At 41.1% G+C, this 27,661-nt stretch overlaps 2 protein-coding genes and 1 long non-coding RNA gene across 4 annotated transcripts; 2 read left to right on the plus strand and 1 right to left on the minus strand.

The window, feature by feature from the left end:
• Positions 1–544: 544 nt before the first annotated feature.
• Positions 545–20,005, minus strand: aldh1l1 (aldehyde dehydrogenase 1 family, member L1). 2 transcript variants are annotated; one of them, XM_028002973.1, is made up of 23 exons: positions 19,855–20,005; positions 17,631–17,779; positions 16,241–16,475; positions 16,001–16,166; positions 15,168–15,269; positions 14,207–14,296; positions 13,834–13,971; positions 6,610–6,735; positions 6,422–6,513; positions 5,929–6,076; positions 5,740–5,859; positions 4,741–4,868; positions 3,837–3,987; positions 3,646–3,716; positions 2,729–2,834; positions 2,558–2,645; positions 2,384–2,477; positions 2,189–2,288; positions 2,004–2,102; positions 1,598–1,763; positions 1,399–1,504; positions 1,125–1,324; positions 545–952 (listed from the first exon to the last, which is right to left on the minus strand). In XM_028002973.1, the coding sequence occupies exons 2-23, from the start codon at positions 17,755–17,757 to the stop codon at positions 897–899; spliced, it is 2,709 nt and encodes a 902-aa protein (XP_027858774.1). In that variant the 5' UTR covers positions 17,758–17,779; positions 19,855–20,005; the 3' UTR covers positions 545–896. The 2 variants fall into 2 exon arrangements, with proteins under 2 accessions (XP_027858774.1, XP_027858775.1); XM_028002974.1 differs by having other exon boundaries at positions 17,631–17,887; positions 19,855–19,897.
• On the plus strand, positions 6,764–12,622 carry LOC114135581 (zinc finger protein 32-like). The gene is made up of 2 exons (XM_028002975.1): positions 6,764–7,409; positions 11,557–12,622. Exons 1-2 carry the CDS (start codon positions 7,211–7,213, stop codon positions 12,330–12,332), a joined length of 975 nt encoding a protein of 324 aa, XP_027858776.1. The 5' UTR covers positions 6,764–7,210; the 3' UTR covers positions 12,333–12,622.
• On the plus strand, positions 17,894–26,568 carry LOC114135583 (uncharacterized). Its single transcript, XR_003593619.1, has 3 exons — positions 17,894–18,692; positions 19,338–19,342; positions 26,558–26,568. It is a non-coding gene; the product is annotated as an uncharacterized LOC114135583 (long non-coding RNA).
• Positions 26,569–27,661: the final 1,093 nt, after the last annotated feature.

Below are 27,661 nucleotides of genomic sequence, written 5' to 3' on the forward strand. Positions count from 1 at the left end.
GCTCTGGTTTCAGGCCTCCATGTCACAATGCTCAGATAAGGGATTAGGAGGAGTTTTTTACTGGTTAACTATTACTCTTCCAGTTTTGTTCTCTTTTTACTGTAAACAGTCTTTAGTTTTGACAAATTTATTTGCCTTTAATTTTATTTGTCTTCTTTTTTAGATTAAACATGCCTCACCAGCCAAGTGCATTCACCAAGCAGCAGAGAGGAATGTGGCCATCTTCACTGGGAGCAGGAAGGCTGACACTGGACCAGGTTCTGGTTCTGCTGGAGGTTGCTATGTGCAACTGGGTCTAACTGACTGTATTTCTATATTAAACTGGACATTTGAAACAACCTTTCTTGTGAACTGGCACCACATTTATAAGCGTAATGAGTTAAATTTGATTAAACTTCACCAAATGCCACATTTGGTATTTAGTATTTAACATTCGGTGGAATTGGAAGTATTTGGTTCTGGAGGCAAATATTTAGAGTACATAAACTGTGGACTACAGTGAGAAAGTGACTGTAATCCAGAAAAAAAGAAAGCCTCGACAGAGGGCTGTTTAACAGCTTTTATTTGTGTTCAAGGTTTGTTGGGAATGTTACATTCATAATGGTTCTGGTCTCATTTTAACAACAACATAATAAAAGAAGATTTTTTTTTTTGGAAGATCCTTATTCTTCCATCTCCAGAGTGAATTCACAGTGATTGCAGAGTTTCTCCAGACAGATCAGGATCAAAGAACTTGTAGTTTACGCAAAGGCTCAGTTGCAAAGGAGTGAATGATTAGATACATTTACATGATTTGGTTAGCTTGTTGAGGCACAACCAGAGTAGTCAGTATTATTACGTCTGCATCCAGCCACTGAGAAGTCTTCCGGAGATGCTGCCCTCTGCTGGAAGGGAGCTTAATACTCGATGGTCACTGCTTTTGTCTTCAGGTATTCATTCAGGGCCTCTTGACCTGTTGACAGAGACGCAGACAGCAAACACACTCTTCAGTCATTATTTTGACTACTTCCCTTTCACACCCACTTAACCATTCCTACTCTTTCACTGCATATCAGTTCGTGTCGGCTCAAGTTTTATTATATCCGAACCCAGTTTGGGTTCTGAGTGATGCCGTAATCCCTCACCCAGGTCTTTGCCAAATCCGGACTGCTTAAAGCCTCCAAAGGGCGCGGCCACATCTGTTTTGTTGTAGGTGTTGATGAAGACAGTGCCGGCGTTGAGCCTCTCGCTCACATACAGAGCTTTGCTGATGTCCCGGGTGAAAACTCCTGAAGCCAGTCCGTACTCCGTAGCATTGGCTCTCCTCAGGACGTCGTCCACCTCTCTGGAGGACGTTGGGAGGAAGCGCATCAAACCAAACCATTCACATGCACAACGCAGCTTTGGATTTCAGCTTACCCGGTCTTGAACTTGGAAACGATCATGATGGGACCGAATGACTCTTCCTTAGCGATGTACATGTGGTCCTGCACATCAGTAAACACCGTGGGCTCAAAGAAAAAACCTGGAACCGCAGGAAAACAAAAGCGCAAATTTAAGAGCTGGATTAAGAGCAAACAGGACTCAGTCGCCATTCCCGCTCCTCCTGCTGCCTCACCGGGTCTCTGGACCTGCTTTCCTCCGTAGACGAGGGTGGCTCCCTCCTTTATTCCCATCTGACAGAACTCCAAGAGTTTGTCCAGGTGGGCTTTGTGATTCTGAGGGCCGTGGTCTGTGGAGCGGTCCAACGGATCGCCAATCTTCATCTTCTTAACCTCCTCAACCTGGAAAAAAAGATAAACAGGATCGTCTTTCAAAGCTCAAATCAGGACTGTTCAAATGTAGCAAAGGCTCAGTAGCAAAGGAGTGAATGATTAGTAAACAAGTTTACATGACTCTGATTGGTTAGCTTGTTGAGGCACAACCAGAGTAATCAGTATTATTACTCTGGTCTCTGTGGATGTCTGCTGTGTGTCTCCATGCTGGCCTGTGATAGATAGTAACCAGTCCGGGGTGAAACGTACCACTTTTTTCAAAAACTGGTCATGGATGGTCTCCTCCACAAACAGCCGGCCAGCTGCGATGCAGTTCTCTCCTTTGTTGAAGAACACGGAGCTCATGCCCTGTAACGCAAACAACAGCCGGGTGTTAGTGCTGCCAAACGTAAACACAAGCACCGACTGATGAACAGTCCTCCGAAGGGACCGACCAGGTGCACAGCCTTGTCCATGTCACAGTCACCGAAGATGATGAGAGGGGATTTTCCTCCGAGCTCCAAGGAAACCTTCTTGACATTACTGACTGCACAGCTTGGGGTGAAGCAAAGCGCACACACACGATGAGAGCAGTTATGTTTATTTCTGGGTTTTAAATTTCAGAGTGTTGTGTGAGGGCGGCTTCTCACCTCTTCATGATGTGCTTGCCGATTTCTGTAGAACCCGTGAAGCCCAGCTTTCGCACGTCAGGATGGTCAGACAAACGCTGGCCCACCAGAGAGCCTAAAAGGAAGGCGGAAGTTTCAGAAAGCGTCTCCGTCTTTCCTTCGGGAATGGAACAAGTCTGAGATACGTGAGTGTACCTGAACCAGGCAGAATGTTAACCACCCCTTTGGGCAGTCCCGCTCTTGCTGCCAGTTCAACAAACTTGAGCGCTGTAAGCGGAGTGACCTGGAATCAAGAGGATGCGAAAGTCTGAAACACCTTCAGGGTTTCCTTCTCTCTGGGTCCGGAGTGTAAAACGTGGATCCTACCTGAGCTGGTTTGAGGACGACGGTGTTTCCTGCTGCCAGGCAGGCTGCGGTCTTCCACGCCAGCATCATCAGCGGATAGTTCCACGGAATCACAATGGCACACACTCTGACGAGAGCAAGGGGAGCTTATCTGGGCTGACTGACTGTAGCCATCACACAGCACACAGACTGGAGATCTCCAGATGTACTGATGTCTCATTGAAGGCCAGGTTTGCTGTGTGTCTCTCAGACTAGTTTATTTCTGCAATATTTTGACTGAATTTACTTGGTAGAAAGTGGCATAGGTGACACTGCTTCGGTGGTGGCTATATTCCGGGTCTTACACGGTTTAATAACCAAAAACATAATCATTTTGAAAATAGTTATCTACAAACAGGTAATATAACAAACACATTGCCCAGAAAACAGGCACTGGCGTTCCCAAAACAGCAGCAGAGGCAGCTGCCAGAAGCTGACAGTACTAAGCTGTGGCCGCTTCCGGTGCCACTGGACGACCCATAATTAGCTGCCACTGCCACAATTTGAGCTCAGCAGTTCTACAAGAAGTTCCACTCTGAGACCTGGTTTCAAAAAGTGCTGGTGTCAGAGATTCTGGTCACCTGAAGGGATGTAAACAAATGGCTGGACAGGAATTGATATGTTACGGTTTCACTGATGGCTGACTCCATGTAAGCAGGTCTTATCTTTTTAAAAATGTTGATGGTATAAAGTGTATAATCGTCACAGCTGTGAACATCCAGGTACCACAGCAAGCCAGAAACAGTTCTGGGGGGTTTTGAACCTCTGAACATCTTTCATGCAACTTGAATAAGTTCAGCATCTTGAAGTTATTCTTAGTGTTTATATGATCGTAAAAGTAAGTGGTAAATAAGGCATTGTGTTAAGAAATGAAAAAATATTTGAAAAAAAATCCTCACCCAATTGGCTCCTTCTTGGTGAAAGTCAGATTACGATTGGGTCTGGCCTGGTTGATGGGAATGGTGCTGCCCTGGAAGAAAGTTACATTCTTTTTAAAAAGGGGAAATTAGAAGTTTTAGTTACAGATGTGCAAAGATTTTTGTATCTGAAGATGGGATTTGGCTGATTCTTATAAAGTCAGCTGTCTTACCTGGATCTTGTCACACCAGCCAGCAAAATAACGGAACGTCTGGATGGACATGCCCACATGAGTCTTGAGGGCCAAAGTGTAAACGGCTCCAGAGTCCATAGCTTCAATAGTAGCTAACTCATCCTGGTGTTCCTCCATCAGGTCCGCCAGTCTGTGGGAGGAGTTGGAGGAAAAAGCAGAGTCTAGAATGCCAGGAATTATGTTTGATACTGCAAATCAGTCAGCAAGCAGAGCTGTCGGACAATGTCTAAAGTCTGTCAGCTTCACCTGCATACAATATGTCACCAGTGTTATGGATGAACGAGTTCAAATACATATGTTGATGACTCAAAGTCGCATATTTGACAACTTTGAAATGAATGATGCTGAATGTTGGTGGAGACTGGGAAGGTAACGCAGATCCTTATTTAACGGCGCTCAGTTTGGGAGTGAGCTCAACGTTTGCATCGTGTTTTTGGACAAACTTTGGACACTTTCAGCCTCAACGTGGCTGTTCTGGGTTTTACCACATGTCTTCCACCTGTCTCCATTCTGTTTCCTGCCCATTTAGTGTTCAATAAAGGCCACTATTGGCAAAAAAATCTATGTATTGTTATTTATTGAGGTCTTTGAATTGATTCTGATTTTTGAGTGAAGGATATCTGTGTTTTCATCTTGGACCTATGCACTCCTTCTACAGACAGGCTTAACACGATAGACGGACGGAACTGGTTTATCTAACATCGTCCAACGGTCACAAAAAAACATGCCTTATAAATATTACTTTGTCATTATAAGGCATTGTTCTGAGTTATTCTTTACACTAAAGTTTAGAATTAAGTAGAAACCAAGCTACAAGCCAGATACAAGCTAAATGTAAAATGTAGCATACCTTAGATACCAAGCATCATCCAGCACTACTTACTTGTAGATGAGTCTTCCTCTGTCCCTTGGGTTCATCTTGCCCCACTCCCCCGATTCGAACGCCTCCTTAGCAACAGCGACTGCTTTGTCCACATCACTGATCTGGGCCAGAGACACTTCACAGATGGCCTGTAAGACACATCACTTGTCTAGATTTGCTCCTCTCCTGGTGGCGGCGCGTCGGGAGTAGACCCATTGAGTTAGTTCTGATTTTTAGACTTTTGGTCATATTTTTTGGTTGAGACGACTGGACTGTTGTCTCTTCCAGGTCCGGATGCTGTGCAGTTGGAGGAATTTTTACTCTTACTTTCAGACAGTTGCTACGATGTGTAGCCATGGTAACAAGGTATTGTTATTTTTGGTTACAAGTGGGAGCAGCTGATTAGTGTCTCAAAAACTGAACTAGTACCTGAACTACGACCCCAATATTGGGCATTTCTGCTGCCCATTATTGAGCTGTTAGCATGGCATGAAAGTCGTGGTTGCTCAGGAAGGGCAGTTGTGGCTACGGTGTAGCTGAATGCTATCAGTGTGTGAACGTGTGGATGACTGCCTGCAGCGTAAAGAGCTTTGTGGTCCTCTGATTTAATTTTATATTTATATTTATACTCCAGAGTAACCTCATAACATTGGAACCTCAAAACATTGTTCTGAGCCGTATACAACGAAATTTCGTTCTGTATACACCCTGTGCATGCAAAATGATAATAAAGTCAGTCTAAGTCTAAGTCTAAGTTAAGAGCTGTACAAGTACTTTATCATTTTACCATGTGCCTTTCATTCAGCAGTAGTCTTCAGTCAGAAGCCTCTTCAGATTTGTTGAAAGACTGACTGCTACTTGTCTTTGAAGATACTTGGATGATATGAGTTGAATTTCCCAAAGGGCAACATTTAATTGCCAGTACAGGTAACACAACCAATGAAAGAAATCAGCCAGACCGGCTCTGCTCGGTTAGAATCTCTCTTTAAAGAGGAAGATGTCATGCTGTTCATCTCTTACCGTGCCATCAGTCGGGTTGATGGTCTTGTAGGTCTTTCCGCCATCTGCATCCACAAACTCTCCGTTGATAAACAGCTGATGGGGGATCTTTACCGTCATGTTGTTGATGTTCTTTTCCACCTGGGAAGGCAAACCGTTAATGACTAATGCTGTCAGACATTGTTTCCTGGTGGGGTACCGACCGCGTACATAGTCAACCACGAGCTCTTCCTCCCCATTCTTCCCTCGTAGTTTCCTGACACACATCTGGATGAAATCCTGGAAGGTGGTGTTCATGTAAACGTCCTCGTTCTGCAGCTGGCAGGTGCTGGCGCGAAGCTTCACTTCCTCAACAAGCCTGGAGGTTAAGAGAGAGACTTGTATAAAAATATATATATAAAGCTTCATTTAAAGAATTAATGCTAACAAAGACTTCTAGAATGTTAACTAGAAGGGTTTTTTTTATTATTATTATTATTTTAGGACTTGGCCAATAACAATAGGATATCCATATCAAAGATTCTTTAACGAAAGAAAAAGATGTTAGTAGATTTATTGTATTGTATTAGTTAGTAGATGTATTTTACAATTAACATACTGTTGTGACGCTCAAGCTTCATTCATTCAATTTTGCAAATGACAATGAAAGAGTTAATGTTCAGTCAAGCAGAGAAATGTTTTTAGATTGATTAGTTTTATTTACCTCACCACATCCATTGAAGCTGCACCAGACTTGAAGAAATCTGTGGAGTCTTCAATCTGGCTGACATTCGTCAGGATACTCTTCCATACCACCTGACAGAAAAATGGAAAGGAGAAGTAAGATCTAAGTAAGATCTTTGGTTTGACCAGACTTTATCATTCCTTGTTCAGTACATCAGTTCATCCCACCCTCATCTGCTCAGCGAAGCTTTTCTCTTCTTCGGTGAGCTCCACAGCTGTGCTGCCCCCGGAGCAGAAGTACTGGGCTGCTGGAATCATCTTGCCATCCTCAAACTGCAGATTCTTCACCAGCAGCTGAAGAGAAAAGTAATGAAATGAGCATATGCAGTACGATATAATCATAGTGATTATATCTGCATATACTGTGATAGTTCCTGAAATACATCTGGATAAAAAAATAAAATAAAATGTATTTTTTTCAAAAACGTCACTCAAGTAATTGGGTAAATGTAACTAGTTACTACCAAACTCTAGTGCTGTGCTCCGAGCCACTTGCCCAAATAAATCTGAACAGGAATAAATGATCGTGTTTACTTGTAGAAATTTTATTTTAAAAGAGCAAAATATAATTGCTCCAAAAGTAGAGAGGTCGTACACCACAGGCCTGCTGTAGTGAGACGGCTTGAAAGGTGAAAGTCAGAGCTGCGAGCAGCAGGGGGCGCTAGCGAGAACACAGGCAGCCTGGATGGTGTGACTGTGCGGCTGCAGCATCCTTCGCGGCGGCTGCTTCAGGAAGCCTTTAGCCTTCGGCTCGTTTTTAAAGAGGAACATGGCCGCTGCTACTCTGCACTCGTTCAACGCCTTCCTCACGGAGAGGCTGACCGCTGCTGCCGTGGACATCTATGGGTTCGTTGAAAAGACGGTGGTGGAGTACCAGGAGGAGGTCTACCGAACCCAGCTGGAGAACCAGAGGCTGCAGCGGATGCTGGACCTGGTCTACAAACCGGACATAAGGCTCCACAGGGCAGGTAGGGCTCTCAGGTTGCTGCCCGCCACCCAGCGGGCCACTGAGCCGACCCTCGCGGCTCACATCAACCTGTGGTTCGGGGCCTGTTCCAGCAGCTTCCTGCCTCCTGCTGCTATTAGCCGGTCCGGGCTAACCGCTGCGGGTCCCGGGCATCGTTCTGGAGAAGTCTCCTTGCAGGTTTGGCTGGATTAAAGGGCTGTTTCGCCCCGTTTGCCCAGTCTGTCTGACTGGTCCAGTTTAAAGCGGATTATTTACAGTGTGTTTTTGTTTCATACGCAGTGGAGGATGTATAAACGCCTTCAGTTACTGAAAACTCTCAGAAATGCATTTAAGAAAATGGCTTATTTCTAAATCAGTGTCGTGTCAAAACACGATTTCATCACGACAGAGTATGAATTATTTGAACATTATTTCAAATGTTAAAACATCATGTATGTCGGTTCAAAAGTCAGAGAGCTGCAGCGTTTTAAAGCTCAGATGCTAGTCATTCATTTCTGTCAGTTTCCATTAAAAACTGTAGAAGAAAAACTACATTTCAGCAAGAAGGTCTCACACATTAGTACAGTGTTCAGCAGTTAGTGGTGAATATTTTAAAGTCAGACTTGTAACAATGTTTTCATTCAGCTTTACGGTGCTATTGTACGGAAGAGGATTAGGGCCACTGAAAAAAAAAAAATTATGGCCCAGAAAAAAAAAAAAATCTCTGAATTTTCATGTAAAAAAAAAAAAAAAAAAAAAAAAAATTCAGTGTCCCGAAAAAAAAAAAAAAAAAATTCAGTCCCGAAAAAAAAAAAAAAAAAAATTTCAGTGTCCAAAAAAAAATAAAAAAAAATTTTCAGTGTCCCGAAAAAAAAAAAAAAAAAAAAAATTCTGTGTCCCAGAAAAAAGAAAAAAAAAAAAAAAAAAATTCAGAAACCACAATTCTGACTTTTTGCTAATAAAATGTTACTTTACCCAATACTTTCCTGGTATGGTTTTCAATATGTTGATTAAGCTCATTTTCCATTTGAGCAGGTCTAAAAGCTATAGTCTAAATGCATTAAAAGACAGTTATCCCTGATAATTGCTAAAAATATATAAACTGTTGCATTTGAAGGAAGTCACAAAAGCGCTCTAAAAATGTTCTCATGTTTTTTGGAATTTAGAAAATACAATTTTGCTAATTCTAACTAACTTAGAACAAGAAACGTTGGGGTGGTGCGGTGGAAAAGCACAACCCATGTATGGAGGCCTCAGTCCTGAATGTGGACATCACAGGTTCAAGCCCCGGACTGATGACCTGTGCTGTGTAGCTTCATTACTGGCTTTCCTGTCTGATCATTCTCAAAGGAAGAGCAAATAAAACCTTAAAAAGTAGGAAAAGTTTTGTCTTATAACGTCAGACAGTGAGAAAAAAATTGCACATGACTTTTTTTATTATTATTTATTTTTTTATTATATATATTTTTTTACATTAATCAACTGCTCATAAATATCTGGTATCAACTCTACTATGCAAACTCTTGGTAAACAAAACAATGAAGTTCATTTGTATTTCACAAAGAACTGGTTTTCATGTGTTCAATTTATGACGTAATTCTTGCTGTACTGCCATTTTGTTCACATCTCAACCATACATTGTCAATATCTTTAGTTTAACAGAACAGCATTGTGTTTGAAAAAAAATTATATTTTTCATTAATCATAATGCATACCCATTTAAAAGGATTGATATTTGGTACATAACTGATTATCATAGAACAATAATTAACTTTGCATCAGCGTTGTTCCTTCAAATGACAGTGTGAAAGCAAAACAAACTATGGATTGGGAAATGAAAACATGTCAACAAAACTGTATGTTTTACTTTTATCAGCACAGTAACAGCTTGAAGACTAATGTCAGGTCAAATCAGAACTCTACAATAAAATTATGACAGCAATAAACTTTCATGTTCTAGCAGAATGATGTCGAAAATGTTATGTTTGCTTGCACACAATATGTCTTTAATTAAATGCAGTGCAGGAAGTCCTGTTTAGAGGGTACCTATCAGACATTGCAAAAACTATCAAATGGCATGATCGAGATAAACAGCAACACTTTTTAAATTATCTTTATGCGCACTGAAAGTTACGGAGCCCCCTGAATTTTTTTTTTTTTTTTTTTTTTGGGACACTGAAATTTTTTTTTTTTTTTTTGGGACACTGAATTTTTTTTTTTTTTTTTTTTCGGGACACTGAAATTTTTTTTTGTTTGTTTTACATGAGAATTCAGAGATTTTTTTTTTTTCTGGGCCATAATTTTTTTTTTTTCAGTGGCCCTAATCCTCTTCCATACTATTGTGCACCGAGGCTTGTTGTAGAAAATATTTTTAGGCATAAGATTCTCATGCATCATTATCAGCTTGGATTGACACTAGTACAGTCAAAACCAGAAGTTTACATACACCAAATAAAAAAGAAACCCAGTAATGACAGAATATGTCAAATGTATGTAACGCTTTTAATGTGTACCATCAGTGAGAGACGTACTGGACAGGTTAACTGAGCCATCTGAGATAGACGGACACAAACCTGTGCATGGATTTCAAGGCCACAGCAGAAAACGCCCTGCTTTCTGGTTCGACCCAATTGGAAAGTCCAAAGAAATCAGCCGAGTTATCAAGAAGAGAAATATGGCTCTGCTCCAGTCTGGTTCATCATTGGGAACAATTCCCAGATACTTGAAGGGTCATTCATCCCTTCAAACAATTTTACGCTAGGGGTGGGCGATATGGACTCAAAAGTTTTATCACAATACTTTATGGTACAATTGTGAAAACAGTAAAAGTTATAAGAATTATTTTTTACTTTTTTTTTTACATAACTGTATAGCTGTGACTTCATGACAACAATCATGGCCCCACAAACACAAATCTCTCTGAGGCCACATACCCATTTATAATACTCTTCTTTAGGACACCAGTCACATAAACTAGTGTCTTTTATACCACTAAACTGCAGATACTAACTGCATTTAATCAATATTTTAAATGATTTTTGAACAGAGACAGTTCACTGAGAGTCTAGTACAGGGGTGGGCAACTCCAGGCCTCGAGGGCCGGTCTCCTGCAACTTTTAGATGCATCTCTACTTCAACACACCTGAGTCAAATAATGAGGTCATTAGCAGGACTCTGGAGAACTTGACTGCACTTAGGAGGTGATTCAGTTATTGGATTCAAGTGTGTTGGACCAGGGAGACATCTAAGATTTGCAGGACACCGGCCCTCGAGGACCAGGATTGCCCACCCCTGGTCTAGTAAGTCAAGTACAGTAACAATAATTTCAACAACCCAGACAGTTTTATTGGGTTTTAAGTATCGTTAACTAGAATTTCTTGTGACGACAATAAATCAATATTCTTGTCACAAGAAATGTACCATGATAAATGATCAACGATACGATAAATGCTTATTATGCGCAAGTATAGAGAGGCTGTGGGTGGAGCTGAAAAGGTGTGATGAGTGAGGCGGCCCAGAAAACGGACTCTGTTACACCGGTTCTGTGAGGAATGGGTCAGAACTCCAAACTGTATGAGACTTCTACGTTGTGGAAGGAAAACCCGAAAGGTTTGACCCAACTCATGCAGTTAAAAAGATGATTATGAATTCAAAGAAAGTTGCAAAAATTGATTTGTGTAAGCCTACCTGATCTAAAACAACAGAGGTTTGGTCTGATTTAACTGCAGACAGTAAGGGGAAAAAAGGTGCCTTCTTATCTGGAATGTAAACGACTGGTTTACCACCAGATCGATCAGGAAGTTCAGCTGGTTTTCAGGGTGATGTCGTTCTAAAATCACGTAGTCTCAGCATGTGAACAATAGTGACACCTTGTGGACTCATACGGCAGTACAACGAATCTTGAGGAAAAGAAAGCTAAGCAAAGGTTGTGACTGCAGAATGAATTGTAGGCAACAAATGTCCTCCCTCAAGATGTGGAGGCTTCAAACGGGGCATGAAGGCATTCAGCTGGATGATATCCATATCACACTTCCAGCTTTATCCATCATAATCATTTGTGATTGAGGAGCTAGGCCTTCTGATCTGAATTTTCAGAATTTAAAGCTACTGATGGGGAGAAGTATTTAGTTCCACTTTAAGACGGTCCTCATTTGTGTTTGTCATTATAGATGCCAACCCTCCAGTAACTACGTCCACAGAAGAAGTTGCTCCTAAGCAGCAGGAGTTGAGCGTGGAGGAGCCAGGGGGTTCAGAGGTCAAAGAGGAACAGAACGAGGAGCAGCGGGAGGAGCTGTGGAGCAGCAGTATGAAGGAGGAGGCGTCCATGGAAGACAGCGACGACGGCGACGCCTTGACCAGAGAGCTGATCAAAACCGTTCAGCAGTTGGAAGACTGCAGAGCAGCGGAGGAGAGCACAGGCTCCCAGCAGACTTCTCCAGAAGATCCCAAACTGCCTGAGGAAAAGACCACCACCACGCTGTACCGCTGCCACATCTGCAACTACATCTTCACCAAAAAGATTGTGCTGACGTGGCACCTCAAGATGCACGAGAGCAAAGCCAAAGACGGCAAGGGCAACTTCGACTGTCACATCTGTGGCAAGCACATCCCCTGCCAGAGCAACCTGCAGAACCACATGAGGGTCCACACCGGGGAGCGGCCCTACAACTGCCATTACTGCGGGAAGGGCTTCAAGCTGAAGGGCCACATGACCGAACACCTGCGGACTCACACCGGAGAGAAGCCCTTCAGCTGCCACATCTGTGACAAATCCTTCAACAGAGGCTCCACCCTGAGGAAACACGTGTTGGCGAAACATAAGGAGCAGCGGCCGTACCGCTGTGACTTTTGTTATGAATTATTCACTGAGAAGCTGCTGATGAAGAGACACATCAGGAAGGTCCATAGTGTCAAAGCCCAGTCTCCCAGTCAGAGCCAGGCCTAGCTCAGCCTTAACGGAGCTTCTGGAACGTTGGCGCTAGACCCCCTGAAATCTTTCACAATGTTACCTTGATGACTTTAACACTGACTCTAACGTTTATGTTGAATGTTTTCTTAGCTTATATGTGGACTTGTAAACTATCTTATGTTATTAAACTAGTAGACGTAGAGTTTTACGGTTGACACCGGGCCTGGAGACAACACGAAGATTTTATCTGTTAGGGAATAAAGTTGGTCTCAGCTGCTATTCACTGTCAAACCTGTTTGAATAAAAAACAGTTTTATTGCCTTCTACTCTGGTAAGTCATTGCACTGGAAACACATTCACACCTGATCGATGTCTGTAAACCAGGAGACCACTAACGGTCCAGCATTAGTCATTTCTTGCAAAAACAGAGGTAAAATAAGGTCAGACTGCTGGCAAAGAGGCTTGAGGTCAGGCATGGAGAAGTTCTGTTAGCCAGGTGTGCATCTGGTACCAGAACTCAACAGGAAGGAAGGACAGTCTGCAGGAAGTGACTTTTAGATAGTGGGAAACAGAATAATGTCTGTAAATACAAATATTTCCAAACCTTGATTTTCTTTTATCCAAACCCATTTTATACTTTCCTAGATTTTGAAGACTGTGTGATAACTCTGAGTTGGGGTCTCTCCAGATGAGAAGTGGTTGGTAAATAAACTCCCTGATGCAATTACCAGTTATTTGTACTGCATGTTGCCCGGCTGCTTACCTGCAGAAAGCCAAACTTTTAAAAATGCTGCAGTCGGAAAGCTACAAGCAGAATCAGAATGTCAGGTGTAGTCAGTGGGATACAAAGTGCTGCATTACAAGTGTTGTTTTTCTGTTTGAATTCAGAGAAATTAAATCGTCTTTTAGCATTTTCTCTTCTGCTGCCTCTTTCTCCAAACATTTCCATCTTAGAGCTGCAGAGAGCGCCTCCCTCTGGCCATTCAGACATGACAAGTGAAGAGGCAACGTCTCACAGTGGTGAGCTTTTACAGAGGAACAACACCTTGACATCTGTTACCTGGCTGTTCAAAACAATGACAGGCCAACTCTGTATGAAGCCTGTTCTGAGTCTTGTTTACACTTTAAATTCTGCAGCTGGCTAATCTGGCTAAAGCTCCACTGACTTGTGAAGCTGGCGCCCCCTACAGGTCAGCTGACGCAGGGCTTTGACTACCTCCGTTGGTGAGTCAGAGGCAGGTTGACCTTGACCCCTCGCCACATTGATCCTTTACAGAATACATCAGCTGCGACCTCTAACCTTTACAGGACCTGTACTCCTCCAGGACTCCAGCTCAAATTACAGCCTGTTGGACCTCCTGCCCTCAGAGACTACGGTCCATCTGGACCAGAACGTCCTGCCACAAGAAAAGTTTCTTTCCCTCTGCCATTAGACTGATAAACAATAGTTAATTGTCTCTGGCATAATACAGGACACACATCCACCTGCTACTCTGCATGTGTATGCATATTGTATACATATCTATATCCCCCTCACCGTCTTGCCGTCATTTCCGAACAGCACCAGACCAGACTTGGTGACGATGCCGGGCTGGCTGGCTCCAGGAATGTCCAGAGGCTGGCCATTGGCCGCAGTGCCATTGTCCACCAGAGTGGAGCCAAAGAAAGTCACTTTCTGTAGAGAGAGAGGTGGCTAAGTACTGCAATGAAATAGTGGAAACTTGCTCCAGAAATGAACATCTCTGGTTCAAGATCTTTGCATTTTGAATGCATGAACATATCAGCTATTAACTTGACAAGACAAGATGTTTCCTGATGTGGAAAATGAATTAAAGTCTGTGTGGAATAAAGTATGTCCTGATGTGCCCAGGGTGAGAACAAACCCAGGGCCTGTGAGGCTCTTCTGTTACCTGTCCATCAAGCTCTGCCCAGGCCCCAGGCACTTTGTCATTTCCTCTGATCCAGTTGTGAATGGCCTCAGCCGACTGGTTCCAGTCAATCTACCAACACAGAGAGCAGCTATCATCTGTACCTAAGGGGAGGATTGTTATCATTGAACACTTTTTATAATGTTCCTATAACGACAGTTTTCGCCAACGAACAAAGACTGTCCTTACAGGCTACGTTGACGCAGCAGGCAAATGCGGCTTTTTCACCGCCGTCTGAACGGCCCGATTATTCATTATTCATTATTCATTGATGTGTGACATGCATCATAATTCTGCACCAAAAAAAAGCCAGACATGGTAAAGTTGGACGTAAACAATTGCTGAAAATAATGATTATGAACGTATGAAAGAAGTCTGTCAGTGAAGTGTCAGTCCAAACAGTTCTCTACAGAAGTTGCAGTCAACGCTCCACAAAATGCCATTGCCGTTAGTCCTTCTTATCAGTTTCCTTTGTGTTATGACCATGTGACGATACTGTTGATTCCCATTACTGAATAAAGGTTAAAATTGATACACAGACTGCTCCATTCAATATTGCTGCCATGACGTAGTATGAAACGTCTACGTTCTTCTTCTGTGCAAGTGGGTTGCTATGGGGTTGTAAACCACTGGTGTTGGGAAATAAACTAAGAGCTTCCTTTCACAGAAAAATGTGTCACCTGTCAGAGCAGTGATCCATAAATTACACTCCTCCTCATTACATGAGAGATGATTATAATAAAGAAGGTTCATTCATTCATTCATTCATTCATTCATTCATTCACGGCTTAATTATAAGTGAATTCTGAAGTCAGAAGTAAACATTTTTGCAAAGACTTCAGACTCGGATAAGCATTTAAAGTGCTAATGAGGCTCACTCCATGTGTTTTGCCTCAACATCATTTTTATGTCGTAACACAAGGAGTGTTTTTGTTTCGCTTACCTTCGAATTGTCTTTCTTCTGAATGCACTCATAAGTGGCTCCCTCTTGAGGTTGTGTGATCCTTGGGGCCTTCCCTTTGGTGATTAGCCAGACCGCTTCTACCTGCAATCACAGAAATGTAATTCAAGCTGTTGAAGCAAACATATGATAACCTTCAGGATTTTTCTGCCCCAGTCTGATCATGATAGAGACTTGCAGAAGATAAGGAGAGGATAAAGAGAAGGTGAACCCATGAAACAACATAGTTATGTAGGACTGTCGTTTGCTTTACTACATTCTGCAATGGGCCAATATTAGAATAATTGGGATTCCCATAAAACGAGGCGTTTATTTGGAACAACCCAACAATCAAGATGCTCAATTAGAGGCTCAAAAAGTCCCTGAACAACTTTATGTTATTAGGTAAAAACTCACCTACAATTTAAAAAATCTGAGTCTTTGGAATCATCTGAGAAGAGTGGCTGTTATAATTTTTCTGGATTAAAATCAATAACTGAGCAAAGTAGATCCATGTGATCAGCCTTTATACAAAAGGTAACTCAAAATGCCTCAAAGCAAAACAAATCCAGCCAGCAGTAGCAGACTGCCTAATACTGTAAAAGTACGTCATTAATTTCACATAAAAATAAAATCAATCAAATAGTGTCTCTCTTCAGGAGATAAGTTGCATTTATGGTTGTCATTATAAGAAACTGAATTAGTATTATCTTTAGATACAGTTCTAAATGGGTACTGGACACTCTTGACCCCTGTGTAGAACCGCCCATGGACATCATACATTCATTAGAGTCCCAAAGACTGGATGTACTCTGCGGCTAACCTCCGTCACTCACCATGCCTTTGACGCCCTCTGGGAAGAGAAATCTCTTGTAGATTGTGTTGACCGTGTCATTAGGTTCAACGTCACACTCTCTCTGCAGCAAAATCGGTCCAGTATCAAGTCCATCGTCAGCCCAGAACACCGTGAAGCCTCCCTTCTTGTCTCCGTGGATGAGGGTCCTGTGAGGGACAGTCAAACAGACGTTGGGTCGCTACCAGAAATCCCTTTCAGTTCCAACATGAGCGTCACTGACCAGTTGATTGCCGAGGCTCCCCTGTGGCGAGGCAGCAGCGAGGGGTGGTAGATAATAGAGCCATGTTTGGGGTGGTCAATGACCTCCATGGGGATGAACTGGGAGCAGAAGGGCAGGACATTGAGTTCTGCTCCTGTAGCCTTGTACCGGTCCACCACCTCTGGGATGGCCTGACCCTTCACTCGCCAACGGGGGAACTTAAAAACAGGGACACCATCTTTCTCTGCCACCGTGGCTGCAGCAGAAGAAGAGAAAACAGGCAGAGAACCGCCATGTTTAGATTTCACCGACATTAGAAGGCAAATCTATATTATTCCCATCACCAGCAGTCTCAAGTATGAATAGCTAGAGTTGAAATGGAAGGCGTTATTAATGGCATTACTTTTCTTTCAGGAACGATAAACCTAATTATTTACTTTTTCCGTTGTTACAACATTTTTAACATTACTGACAGACCAGCTAATTAAATCTTAATGTGAAATGTGATCTACACCTGGGAAACAACGTTATTCTTTATACACAACGAGAATATTATGAAACGTCACACGCTTAAACGAAACCAATGGACGAACGGACATTGGCTGTCAAAACATTGGTTTCTTCATGATGTTTTGTTTAGTTTTACTTATACTGAGTCAGATGCCGTATAATAGAGATTTACTGACACCTACTGGACATTGTTCAGCAAATTTAATTTGATCAGTTCGGCAGAACTGCTGAGGCTGTCGGCATGGTGTCACTGGCCGTCCTTCTGTTCGTGTTTCTGATTCAGCTATTATGTAATATGGAGAGAGTAACATTTCAGGAGTTTCCATTATTTTCTGGTTGTAATTTTTTCTGTTCATTGACCATTTATTTAATCATGCACTCAGTGAAATGGAAAGTATTCAATTACATTTTGCCAGAGCAAGTATTTAAAGGAGGAGTAAGGCATTGCAAAATAACAACACTCAGTATACTTATAGTCTATCTCCCTGTCCAGACTGACACAGAGGTCACTGACTTTGTTTCTCATCGGTTCTTGGAAACCTACTCCATTTTGTTAGACTGGTTCCATTTCAGTAATTTGTGGATGTACAGGTCTGTCAATAATCAGACATGAGTGTGATTCTTTGACTTTAATCAGCTTTTGTGTTTAATCATTTAACTGGTGACAAAGCCCAGGATAGCTTTGTTCCCTTAATATCTTTGTTTATTGTTCATGCTTTTGATGGTCTAAATAATTTAACTCACACAAAAAGCAAACTTAGAATAAATTCATAAGGAGGATAAATAATTTTAATTGCACTGTAAAGATTCAGAAAGAAAGAACGTGTCTATATAAAACAATGTCTAAAGAAAGATCACGGTTTCTCATAAATATCTGCTGTGTTGAATAAGGCTCTCTCACCCAGCGGGTCGGCCTTGCCGTCCTTGTCTGGAATAGTGAAAACCCCAACAACGGTGTGGCCGTCCTTCCTCAGCTCCTTGTAAACCTCCTGGCCGAACAGGCTCTGACCGATGACTGCAATCTTCATTCTCGGGACCTTGATGTTATTTCTGAGAGGACAAACGTGTGTCCACGCAAAGACAAAGTGAGCCGTCCGGGGTAATGTTTTTCGGGATTCTCTTAACCCACATGCAGAATCAGAGTCAGAGAACACAGAGCTGAAAAGGCAATGATGTTTATTTACAAAGTGAGAAATGTACATCAGGGGAAGGTCTGGTTCAGCAACTCCTGGAAGAGAGAGTGGATTAGCAGGCCGATGGATCTTTGGAATATTGATTCACTCTTATTGTTTGTTGAGGATGATGACAAGTCGGATGACAAGTTCATCAATTCATCAATCTTTTAGCAGTGATGCAAATCCACCTGACTTTACATCTGTCAAATGTTTGAGAAAGTGGCTGTTTGATGTATACATGGACAAAACCAGAGCAAATATTAATTCTTAGCTCTACCTCAAAGTTTTGTGTTTGGATGCTAAGGGGTATAGCATGCTGTGGTTGCTTGTTCCTTTGTTCTAAAGGGAGGGGAAAGGAGGAAATTTCTCAGTTTTCCTTCTCAGCAAAGAAAAACGTGATTATTTTTATTTTATTGAATTTTTTTTTTTGGACCAACTTGTAAACACAGGGATATAAGCCAGCATTCACACACATTTAGAAATGTATGTAGTTTCTTAGATGGAACTTTTTCATCAGCCCAAAAGCAACTGTAAAGACTTGTATACCGATGTAATACATTTGGAATGCGTTATCCTTAACAAGCATTAAAAACATTTTTCATCAGGTGAAACTAGTATTTTTAACCATTAGAATGTTCAGCAATTAACAATTACTTCTACCTTTTATGATAACATTAAGCCATGTTTATTATTATTATTATTCATGAGTGTTTTACTTATAGAATCATCAATCGATAGTATGGGGATTATCTGTTAAGGATTTATTTCTATCACTAAAACCACTTATTGTTTGATTAGAGCCCAGGTGTACCTCAGGGCTGTGTGCTGAGTCTGCTGCTTTTCTTATTGTACCCCCATAGTGATTCAACTGACAAGAAAGAAAGACTTGAATTATAGTATCACTCAACGTGTGAGGATTCTATGTAATATCTGAGCTTTACTTTCTGAGATAAATTAGAAAAACTATCGCATGTTTATGCCATATTGACATTTTTTGAGATGTGCTGGTGTTGAAAGTGCCCTAAGATACTATATGACTGTGACTATATAATATTGCATGACGTACAGCACCAGACAAAAAACTAAACACAGAATCAATGGTGATACGCTAAAAGATCATTGGCTGCTGCCTAAATTGGATGGCATTGGAACGTCCTGCTGTCTAATCACAACCAGGAACATCGTTAATTAAAAACGTTCAGCTGCTCTCATCAGGCTTGGGATGCATAACTGATTAAAGTTGCTGCTCATATGCTTTGATTGATGTGTGTGTTTTTGTGTGTGTCTCTTATGTACCAAATGATCCAAATCCAGATGCATCTTTCACTGCTATTCTACTCTAATCGAGTTCTGAACAATGAATTAGTGGATGCCTTGACAGAGAGCTAACACTGATAATTAAGATTCAGCCTTTCTGGATAAGCAGCTTAAAGTTGTTGTTTTTTTTCCATTTGTTTCTGCAATATTAGAAAAAAATGAGAAAATTGTCACACAGCAGTTCAACAGTTTGTGCTCAGCATTCATGACTCAAACTTAGCAGTTTATCTGGCATACAGAGACCGGGGCAGAGCCTGGACTTCTGCCCGCCTGCTCAAACCAATCAAGTTCCTTTATTCAGTTCATCCCTCTGGTCCTGGCCAATCAGATGCTCTCATTCGCTATGGAAGCTTCACAGGAGCAAAGTTCACACACAACTCTAACATTACAATTTTAAACTTCGCTCAATGAAAATCGATGTACCCCACATCCACACACACGCACGCATGAACACGTCACACAGGGATTTCTTTCCTTTCATATAGCTGTGTATGACTTTTATATGCTGAATATTGTTCTTGAACAAAATATCTTTCCGTGGGTGTGTGCGTGCGTGTGTGTGAGTGGCTGCAGATGTGCTCTCTCCTACAGAGAGAAAGTGCACCAAAAGTAAAAGCTAACATGCTGCCTTACCCTGCTGCAGACTTGGTTCTCCTCTTGCTGGAAAGGAGTGAGCAGAAGAGAAAAGTTGCTTTAAATTCCCTCCTTCCAGTCTCACATGCAGGCTCCTCAATTACGTAACGTGTAAACGCAGCCGAGCAATTGGACAGGGCAGACCACTTAGGAGTGCTAGAGTGGGCCAGTCTCTGAGTGGGCCCAATCACAACAAAGCAAAGCTCTGTCAGCTGTTATCTACCAAGCACACTGACTGCTTTATCTGTCCAGACACACACAACTGAGCTTAAACTCTGCTTTAAATAAGAACTAAATATGTGGTTCTAGCTTCATTATTATTCTGTATTAGTTTCTCATTTTGATTTGATCCGTCTTGTTCCTGTTTTTCTTTAGTTCAGTCCTTTCTTAGTGATTCTAGTTTATTATGTTTATTTTTTGTGTTTAGTTATTCTTAGTCTAGTTTCATTATGTTTAGTTTTGCTTTACTGTTAGGTTCATTTCCTAGTCCCCTGTGCCACTTTCTCTCTCTCTCCCCTCACACCAGAAATCAGTTAGCCAATCAGCCCAGGTCCTTTGTTCCAGCATTCACTCTCCCAGTAGCTGTACACGTTTCTTCTTTTCACTCCACACCGCTTCCTCCCATTGTATCCCATTGTTCCCTGCCGACCTTTTCTTTTGGATTTATGTTTTTTTGTTCTTCTCTGGCTTCCTTGGTTCCATGTAATTTTTGGTCTTAATTTTTTTTACTAAATCAATGGAAAAACTACTTGACGCCTCAGCCTGCTGCATTTGGGTCCGCACAACCTACACCATGACATTAATACATAATTACATTCTCACTTTTGCACTAACATCCGTGTTGCCTGGTTTCCAAAGCTTTCCTGTTTTCTGAAGATTAACAAACATAATGTTCTCGTAGTTATATGGCACTCTTAAAGCAGTTCTGCTGAGCCAGAACATTAGTTAGGTTAGTGAAATGCTTTATAATGATGCGAGTAGTTTTTAAACTATAAATAAACAATAAAATTTTAGCAGCTACCTCTTTCTTTACCTGGACCGTTGAAATGTTACAAAAGTTAAACCCAATCCAAGAACTTGATCTCTGCTTGGCAGTTCCAGTTTAATCTGTGCTGAACTGTCTGAGTTTCAAACAAGATGTAATTATTAACAAAAACAGTCATGATGACAACATTTCTATTCTGCACAGGCCTACTGTACCTCACTTGTGTGTGTGTGTGTGGGCGTGGGTGTGTGGGGGTGTGTGTGAGTTGGTTTGTAATACCTTGTGGGGACCATTTTCCTGACACATACTAAGTTGTGGGGACCCACTGCTCCTTGTGGGGACCGAAGCCTGGTCCCCACAAAGGGAAACGTTTTTGGGTCAGGGGTTAGATTTAGGACTAAGGTGTGAATTGAGTTTTGGTTAGGGTTAGGGTAAGGGTAAGGTTTAGACTATAGAAATGAATGGAAGTCAATGGAAAGTCTCCACAAAGATAGCCACGCAAACATGTGTGGGCGTTTGTGTGTGGGCGTGGGGGTGTGTTTGTGGGGGTGTGAGGGTGTGTGGGGGTGTGTTTGTGTGTGTGTGTGTGTGTGTGTGTGTGTGTGGACAGTGGGGAAAAAGTGTGGAGGTATTTGAGTTAGTTCGTCTGAACTGAACTAGGCGGTTCTGGTCCTTAGCAGTACCACAAGTTAATGATCCACTCAGGACATCAGCTGACCATCAGACCAGCTGTGCAGACCCAGTGGTTGGACGGTTCCTTTAGAACAGCTCTGTTTTCAGGAAAACCCACGGAAAGCTTTTTCTGATGGACAAACCCAAAAGAGTTTGTTTACATGAAAACAAAAAATAATCCACATGTGCCTCCAGGGACGGGCCGTGGTTCAAGCTAAACCTGGTGACACGTTCACACAGAAAAACTCTTCCTCTTCCTGTTGAACTGACAGTGGGTTAACACCACCTGGTGCTGCGCTGTTCTGGTCAGCTAACTGGAGGAAGCCTCCAACAATTTTCCCCTGCTTAAGTTTAAAAAAAAATTTTGACTTTTGAGAAATTGTTCCAATTGGTAAACAAGGTAAAGCACTGAACTGCCTTGTTGTTGAAAATGTGCTATATAAATAAAATTACACTACCTTACCTAAAGGTAGGGCAGATAGATTAAATAAACCAAACCAATTGACAAACAGACAAGACTAACTGACAAATTTGTCTTGGACAAAGTGCTATACTGTTGCAAATAAAAACATTGAAACAACCCATGAGGATAAAAAAAAACTACTAATCAACGATGCAACAAGTAGATGGTACAATACAAGGTGTCAGCTGTAGCATGCAGTGTGGTAATGGAGTAATGTGCTTCAGAACCAACTCTTCTGCTGGAGGCTCTTTAGCAGACTAACTTTTGGCATTGAATGAGACACGCATGAAACCTAATTTGGCTTTGTGTTGTTCCTCTATTGTTTTAAGAAGCGCACACATTTCATTTCACATGGGTGCATTAAATTAGACATGTCAACTGATGTGACGCACAATAAACCAGTAGGAAAATAAATGAGAGCACTAAAAGACAAAAACATTCAAAACGTCAAGGTAGTTTTCAGTCTGTTGGTCCTATAATGCTCCACCCTAATGGCAGCCCGTCGTATTCAGTGAACATTGGCTGTTCATGGTCTGTGGACGTGATTGTTGCTGTTCTTATCGCTGCCTGTTGGGTTTCTAGTCTTTTGCAGCATCAGACAGCTGATTGTAACACATTGTAGCATATCTTCAACTAATATTGCGTCTCTTATATATTGTCCTCGGTAAGTCATCCATTACTGTGATTGGTCTTTACGTCTGGTTCATGTTGGTGACCTGCTTCATTAAATCCCAGGTTTGCTCTGTGTCGGAAGTGTGAAAACGGCTCCATGGCTTTCTTACGACATTTCCCTGGCCTTATTTAGATGGCATCTGACTCGCTCTGTGCCACTTGCAGGAAAAGTAATGGCGCGCCAACCTTCATCTACAGAAAAATAAAATTTTAAGTTTAAAAGCGACAAGCAGGATGCTTGAGGAACCATGAAAGAGGGCAGGTCCTACCCGAGCAGACAGCCCGAAGAATTAACTAGCTACTTTCAATATCTGTGTTAATCTATAAAAAGGCAGAGCAGCAAAAAATTTGCAAACCTTTGTGCATTTTCTTTATTTGCTTAACCTTAACTGTCACCCCAAAAGCACTTGCATATAAGTAAATTAGTCCATGAAGACACGGGTGTCATTATTACAGTTAAGGGGTTAAAAAATAGTTTTTAGGCTGACAAGGCTATAAATATTGTATTACTATAAAAACATAAACTATACTCACTGAGTTTGGAGCTCCAGCTGAGGAACAATTTTCAGGTGGACTTTAATAAGTGTACGTCCATATAATAAATATAACAATTTAAGTTACCTCATCAGAATTATTCAGGGGGTACATGGGGTTAAAGTTTTTATGTTTTCATTGCTTTAATCAAACACAAGAGGGCAGCATGCTACAAAAGATCAAATAGCATAGAAGTCCCTGCTGGAGTCAGGATTCAGAGATTCAAAGTATGAATCTCTGAGTATGATTGTTTGCATCCTTTATCCAGAGTCCTGGGCATCATCAGAATGGCGCCCAGGGCTCTGCTCTCCTGTCACCCTACCAACAGCCAAATACACGTCCATGAAAAGGGCAAAGTTTAATTTAATTTAATTTATTAGAAACAAAATGAAAAATGATCATCAGAAATGAAATGTTTCAGATAGATAGATCAATGGGTCTGATTGACTTTGAATCGGTATTATGAAATGCTTAGCTTCTTACTCTCTCTCATGTACGTTCCACTGCACAACAGTTTATTCATTGTGAATATTCTCTAGTACAAAAATGAATGACAAACTACAGCCCAGTAAGGAATCCCACACAGATGCCCAGAGACACTCTCCGGCTAATTCCGAGAGATCCCAAGACATTCCCATTGGCCATATCCCAATGGGAAAACTTTCAAAGAGAGGCAAGCGGGAGGCATCCTGATCAGACAGCCTACATGAAAATCTAATTTTGGCCACTTGTTTCTGGGATGTGGTTGTTCAGTCATGATATACACGTCACAACCAAAAGCGATGGTCAGAATGTAGATGGACCAGCAAACAAAGAGCTTTGCTATTTCTTTTTCTTTGCTTAGCATTTTCTTAACACCAGCAGTCATTTTAGTGTTGATGCACTAAAGTGATCAGACATATTGATATAATCTGCCATAGTGTGCATGTTATGCCTCTGGAAATCAGAAAATATGTACAAGAGCTATTTAGTTCCTTGTCAAGTTGAATATCTGTTCAGTTGTTTGATCGCAGGTGTCAAACTCCAGTCCTCGAGGGTCGCTGTCCTGCAGGTTTTAGATGTGCCCTAGGTACAAAACACTGGAATGAAATGGCTTAATGACCTCCTCCTTGTGTAGATCAGTTCTCCAGAGCCTTAATGACCTAATTATTCTGTTCAGGTGGTGCAGCAGAGGCACATCTAAAAGTTGCAGGACAGCGGCCCTCAAGGACTGGAGCTTGACATCCCTGATCAGATAAACTGCAGCTAGTCCAAAATAAAGCTGCATGACGAGCATTTTGGATGTCACTTTAGAACAAATGTTAATTTTATGCATCAGTGCCTGTCATGGATGAACGACTAGCATGCTTTACATAAAATCTGGACTTCACATGAACTGTTGAGCCTTTTCTCTCAGTTGTTACCAACCTACAATAGATATTATTTTTAAACCTCCATTATTACTTTTGTATGACCACTGCCTCAAACTAACACTCTCAAAAAAACATATATCTGTGTGCAGAGCAGTTTCTTTCTGGAATATTCTAGCCAGCACACATATGTGGGCCCCATATGGGATAAATGAGGCCCTACGTGGAAACCAAGGACAAAACCTTGTAGAACCCATATTGTTTTCTCTCACTTATTCCATATTGGAATAAGTGAGATGACCTCCACAGGAACCTCTGTTACATATATGATGACTGGGATGTTGTCTTCTGCAAGTATATTAATGTTAAAAAGAACCGTAAGAAACTGATAATAGATCATAAATTGATATTCGAAGTTTGTTGTCATTTGTTTTTAATCTATTTTTGTTTTTGACCTTTGAAATTGCTGAAATTGTTGTGTGTTTTAATGTATCTTTTGCAGTGTTTGTAAAAAGTTGCAATTATTGAAGCGGTTGATTAGAATTTACCATTTAATTTCATTTTGTTTGTGTCTTAAACAACAGCTGAAGTTTTACTCCAACTTCAGTTATTCTTCCGTACCGTCAGATGAATATACTGATTATTTAGGCGGAGAAACCGCCGCGTTTCTTTTCTTGGACTCTCTATTACAAGAAAATCAACAGTAAAACAAAGTCATTCTGTTGATCAGGTGAGTGATGAAGATGGCACTTCCACCATGCCTTTGAACAACCCTGTTTATTCACAGCTTTAAATAAACATGGCTTTTACTGCTTCCAGGAGCCACAGTGGCACATAATTTAGCCGCAGTGTGTGATTCACAGTTGAGATTCAAGCACAGAGGAGGCTTTACATGAATATACATTGGGAAAAGAAGTCACCTTTGCCTCCTCTGAACTAAAAGCAGACAAACAGCTCTTAGAATATCAGATCTATACCTCCAAGTGTTTCCACTTCATCTAGTTATAGCTGAGTACATATGACGTGTTTGCTATGTATAAAGCGAGTTGGCTCTGGGAGCCGTGGGGCAGACAGGAGCGCCACACATCCATCACACTGAACGACCTCCACAGGAACCTCTGTTACATATCTATGCTGTGCTTTCTGAGCTGGTTTGATGCAACTGGCAGCTATTATTGTAACACTTGTGTTTGATGTAGTCTTAGATTAAGATGCAGAATTAGTGCCTGTTACATTTAGTTATAGTTTCTTAAGGGGATCTACAGTATTATAGAAAATTTGCTTTCTTTTTGTGTTTGGGTCTCTACTTATTCTTCCCTCGCAGAACAACTTCATCGAACTAGACAGACAGTTAGCGGCATGGAGAAAAAAGAACTTCAGAAGTTTTGTTGAGGACTGATGTCTTTTCCTTTCCCTCAGTTTTATTTCTTCAGTCTCTTTCCTTTTTTTTCTTTCTACGGGACTTAAACAATAAACAGAAACACAACATTCAATTATTTCTTTTGCAAACTGAAATATAAAGTTACGGTATCCGAAAACGTTGCCTATGCAGAAGTACAGCAAAAATAGAAGTAAATATGCCTAAGAGTCTGAACACAAATAATTGCTTTCAGATGGGTGTGGGCGATATTGCAAAAAAAAAGATAAATAAATAAAATAAAAACGATATCACGATATATCTTTTAAATACCTTAATATTTTCCACATTTTCTGCTTGTTCTTTTTTGGGTGTGTGGCCAGGGGTTACTTTCCTTTAAAGTCACTACATAAAAAAAACATATTAATATATAAATACATACAAAACTGCACAACATGTTTAAGAACCACAAACCACAAAATAGATCAATAGAAATGTAAACTAAATTGGCTAACAAAAAGCAGTCTGAAATCAGCTACAAAATGGAAATAAAAATACTTAAGTACAAAAATAAAATTTTTTATAAGATGTAAAAAAGTGTTTCCCCCTCATGTTTATCTTTAAACGCACAAATTGTGTTCAATACTAAGGATCTTGTTTTAACATAAAAGAAAGTCTTTCTTTTAAAAATGCTCAACACAATTTGTCAAAACCCCTGGAAACAGTAAAAGCTTTTGTACACTTCATAAAGATCTAGAATTTTGTTCATTTTCATTTCTTGTTACAGACATTTCCGATGGAGACTGTCAGTGTTTTGATTTTTAGCTTTCATGTCCTTCACACTCCTCCCCGCAGCGCCGTTTTCATTACTTTACCAACAATGGGCTAAGTTTGTTGTTTAATTTTTATTCTTTTCCCCAAAATGAATATCTGATTTGGGACCTTCAACTCCGACTGAACTGTACCCAGAGCTGGTTGCTAGTATTTCATGAGGTGACCCAAAGACAAACAGGGCAAACATTATTGCACGCAATTACCTGGGGGCAATTTAGAGCAGCCAGTTTACTCCATTTTTACCTTCTCTGCACACGACCGTCATCCGTCTTGTTGGGCCTCTTGGTTTGCCCAGCCCTCCCTTCAGTACAGAGCAGGTGCTTCCACTGTGTCAAGTTAAAAATCCTTCTCAGCTGTTTGTGCAACGCACACTATTAATCCCGTGTGTCCCACTATACAAGACCGAGACTGACATAATTAAAAACAATAGCAGAAATATATAAATGACCCAATAAATTAATCAATCAAGTATTAAGTTAAAAAAGGAAAACTTAACGTCATGTTATATTATTTGATGTTCATGGGGGAGGGGGGAAGTTTAGTTCTAACAACCTATGAATTTAAGGGCATGATGTAAGTTTTTCCTTTTACTAGATACATTTATTTCTCTTTGTAACTTCATCTTTTTAGTTGCATTTGTTCTTTTTACATTTTTATGTCTTCTTTCTTTACCGTATGCCTTTTAGTCTCTTTATGCAAATGAGGGTCATTATGCAAATGAGGGTCTTTAGGCTTTAACTTCTGCCTAAAGACCCTGCTCTAAAGGCCACAACAAAGATGGCGACCTGCAATCAGTTTATCAGTGACTTAGCAACTTTATTTGCGCTTTTACACCTGAACTGACTAAGGGTGATTTTACATCTGATTCCTTTTTATTGGGGAGCAAAATTGCAACATTTGTAAAATTTTCAGCTGGGGCGGTTCGCTTTCACACTGCACTG

The sequence above is a fragment of the Xiphophorus couchianus genome, chromosome 20, assembly GCF_001444195.1.
Source record: "Xiphophorus couchianus chromosome 20, X_couchianus-1.0, whole genome shotgun sequence".
Classification (NCBI taxonomy): Eukaryota; Metazoa; Chordata; class Actinopteri; order Cyprinodontiformes; family Poeciliidae; genus Xiphophorus; species Xiphophorus couchianus.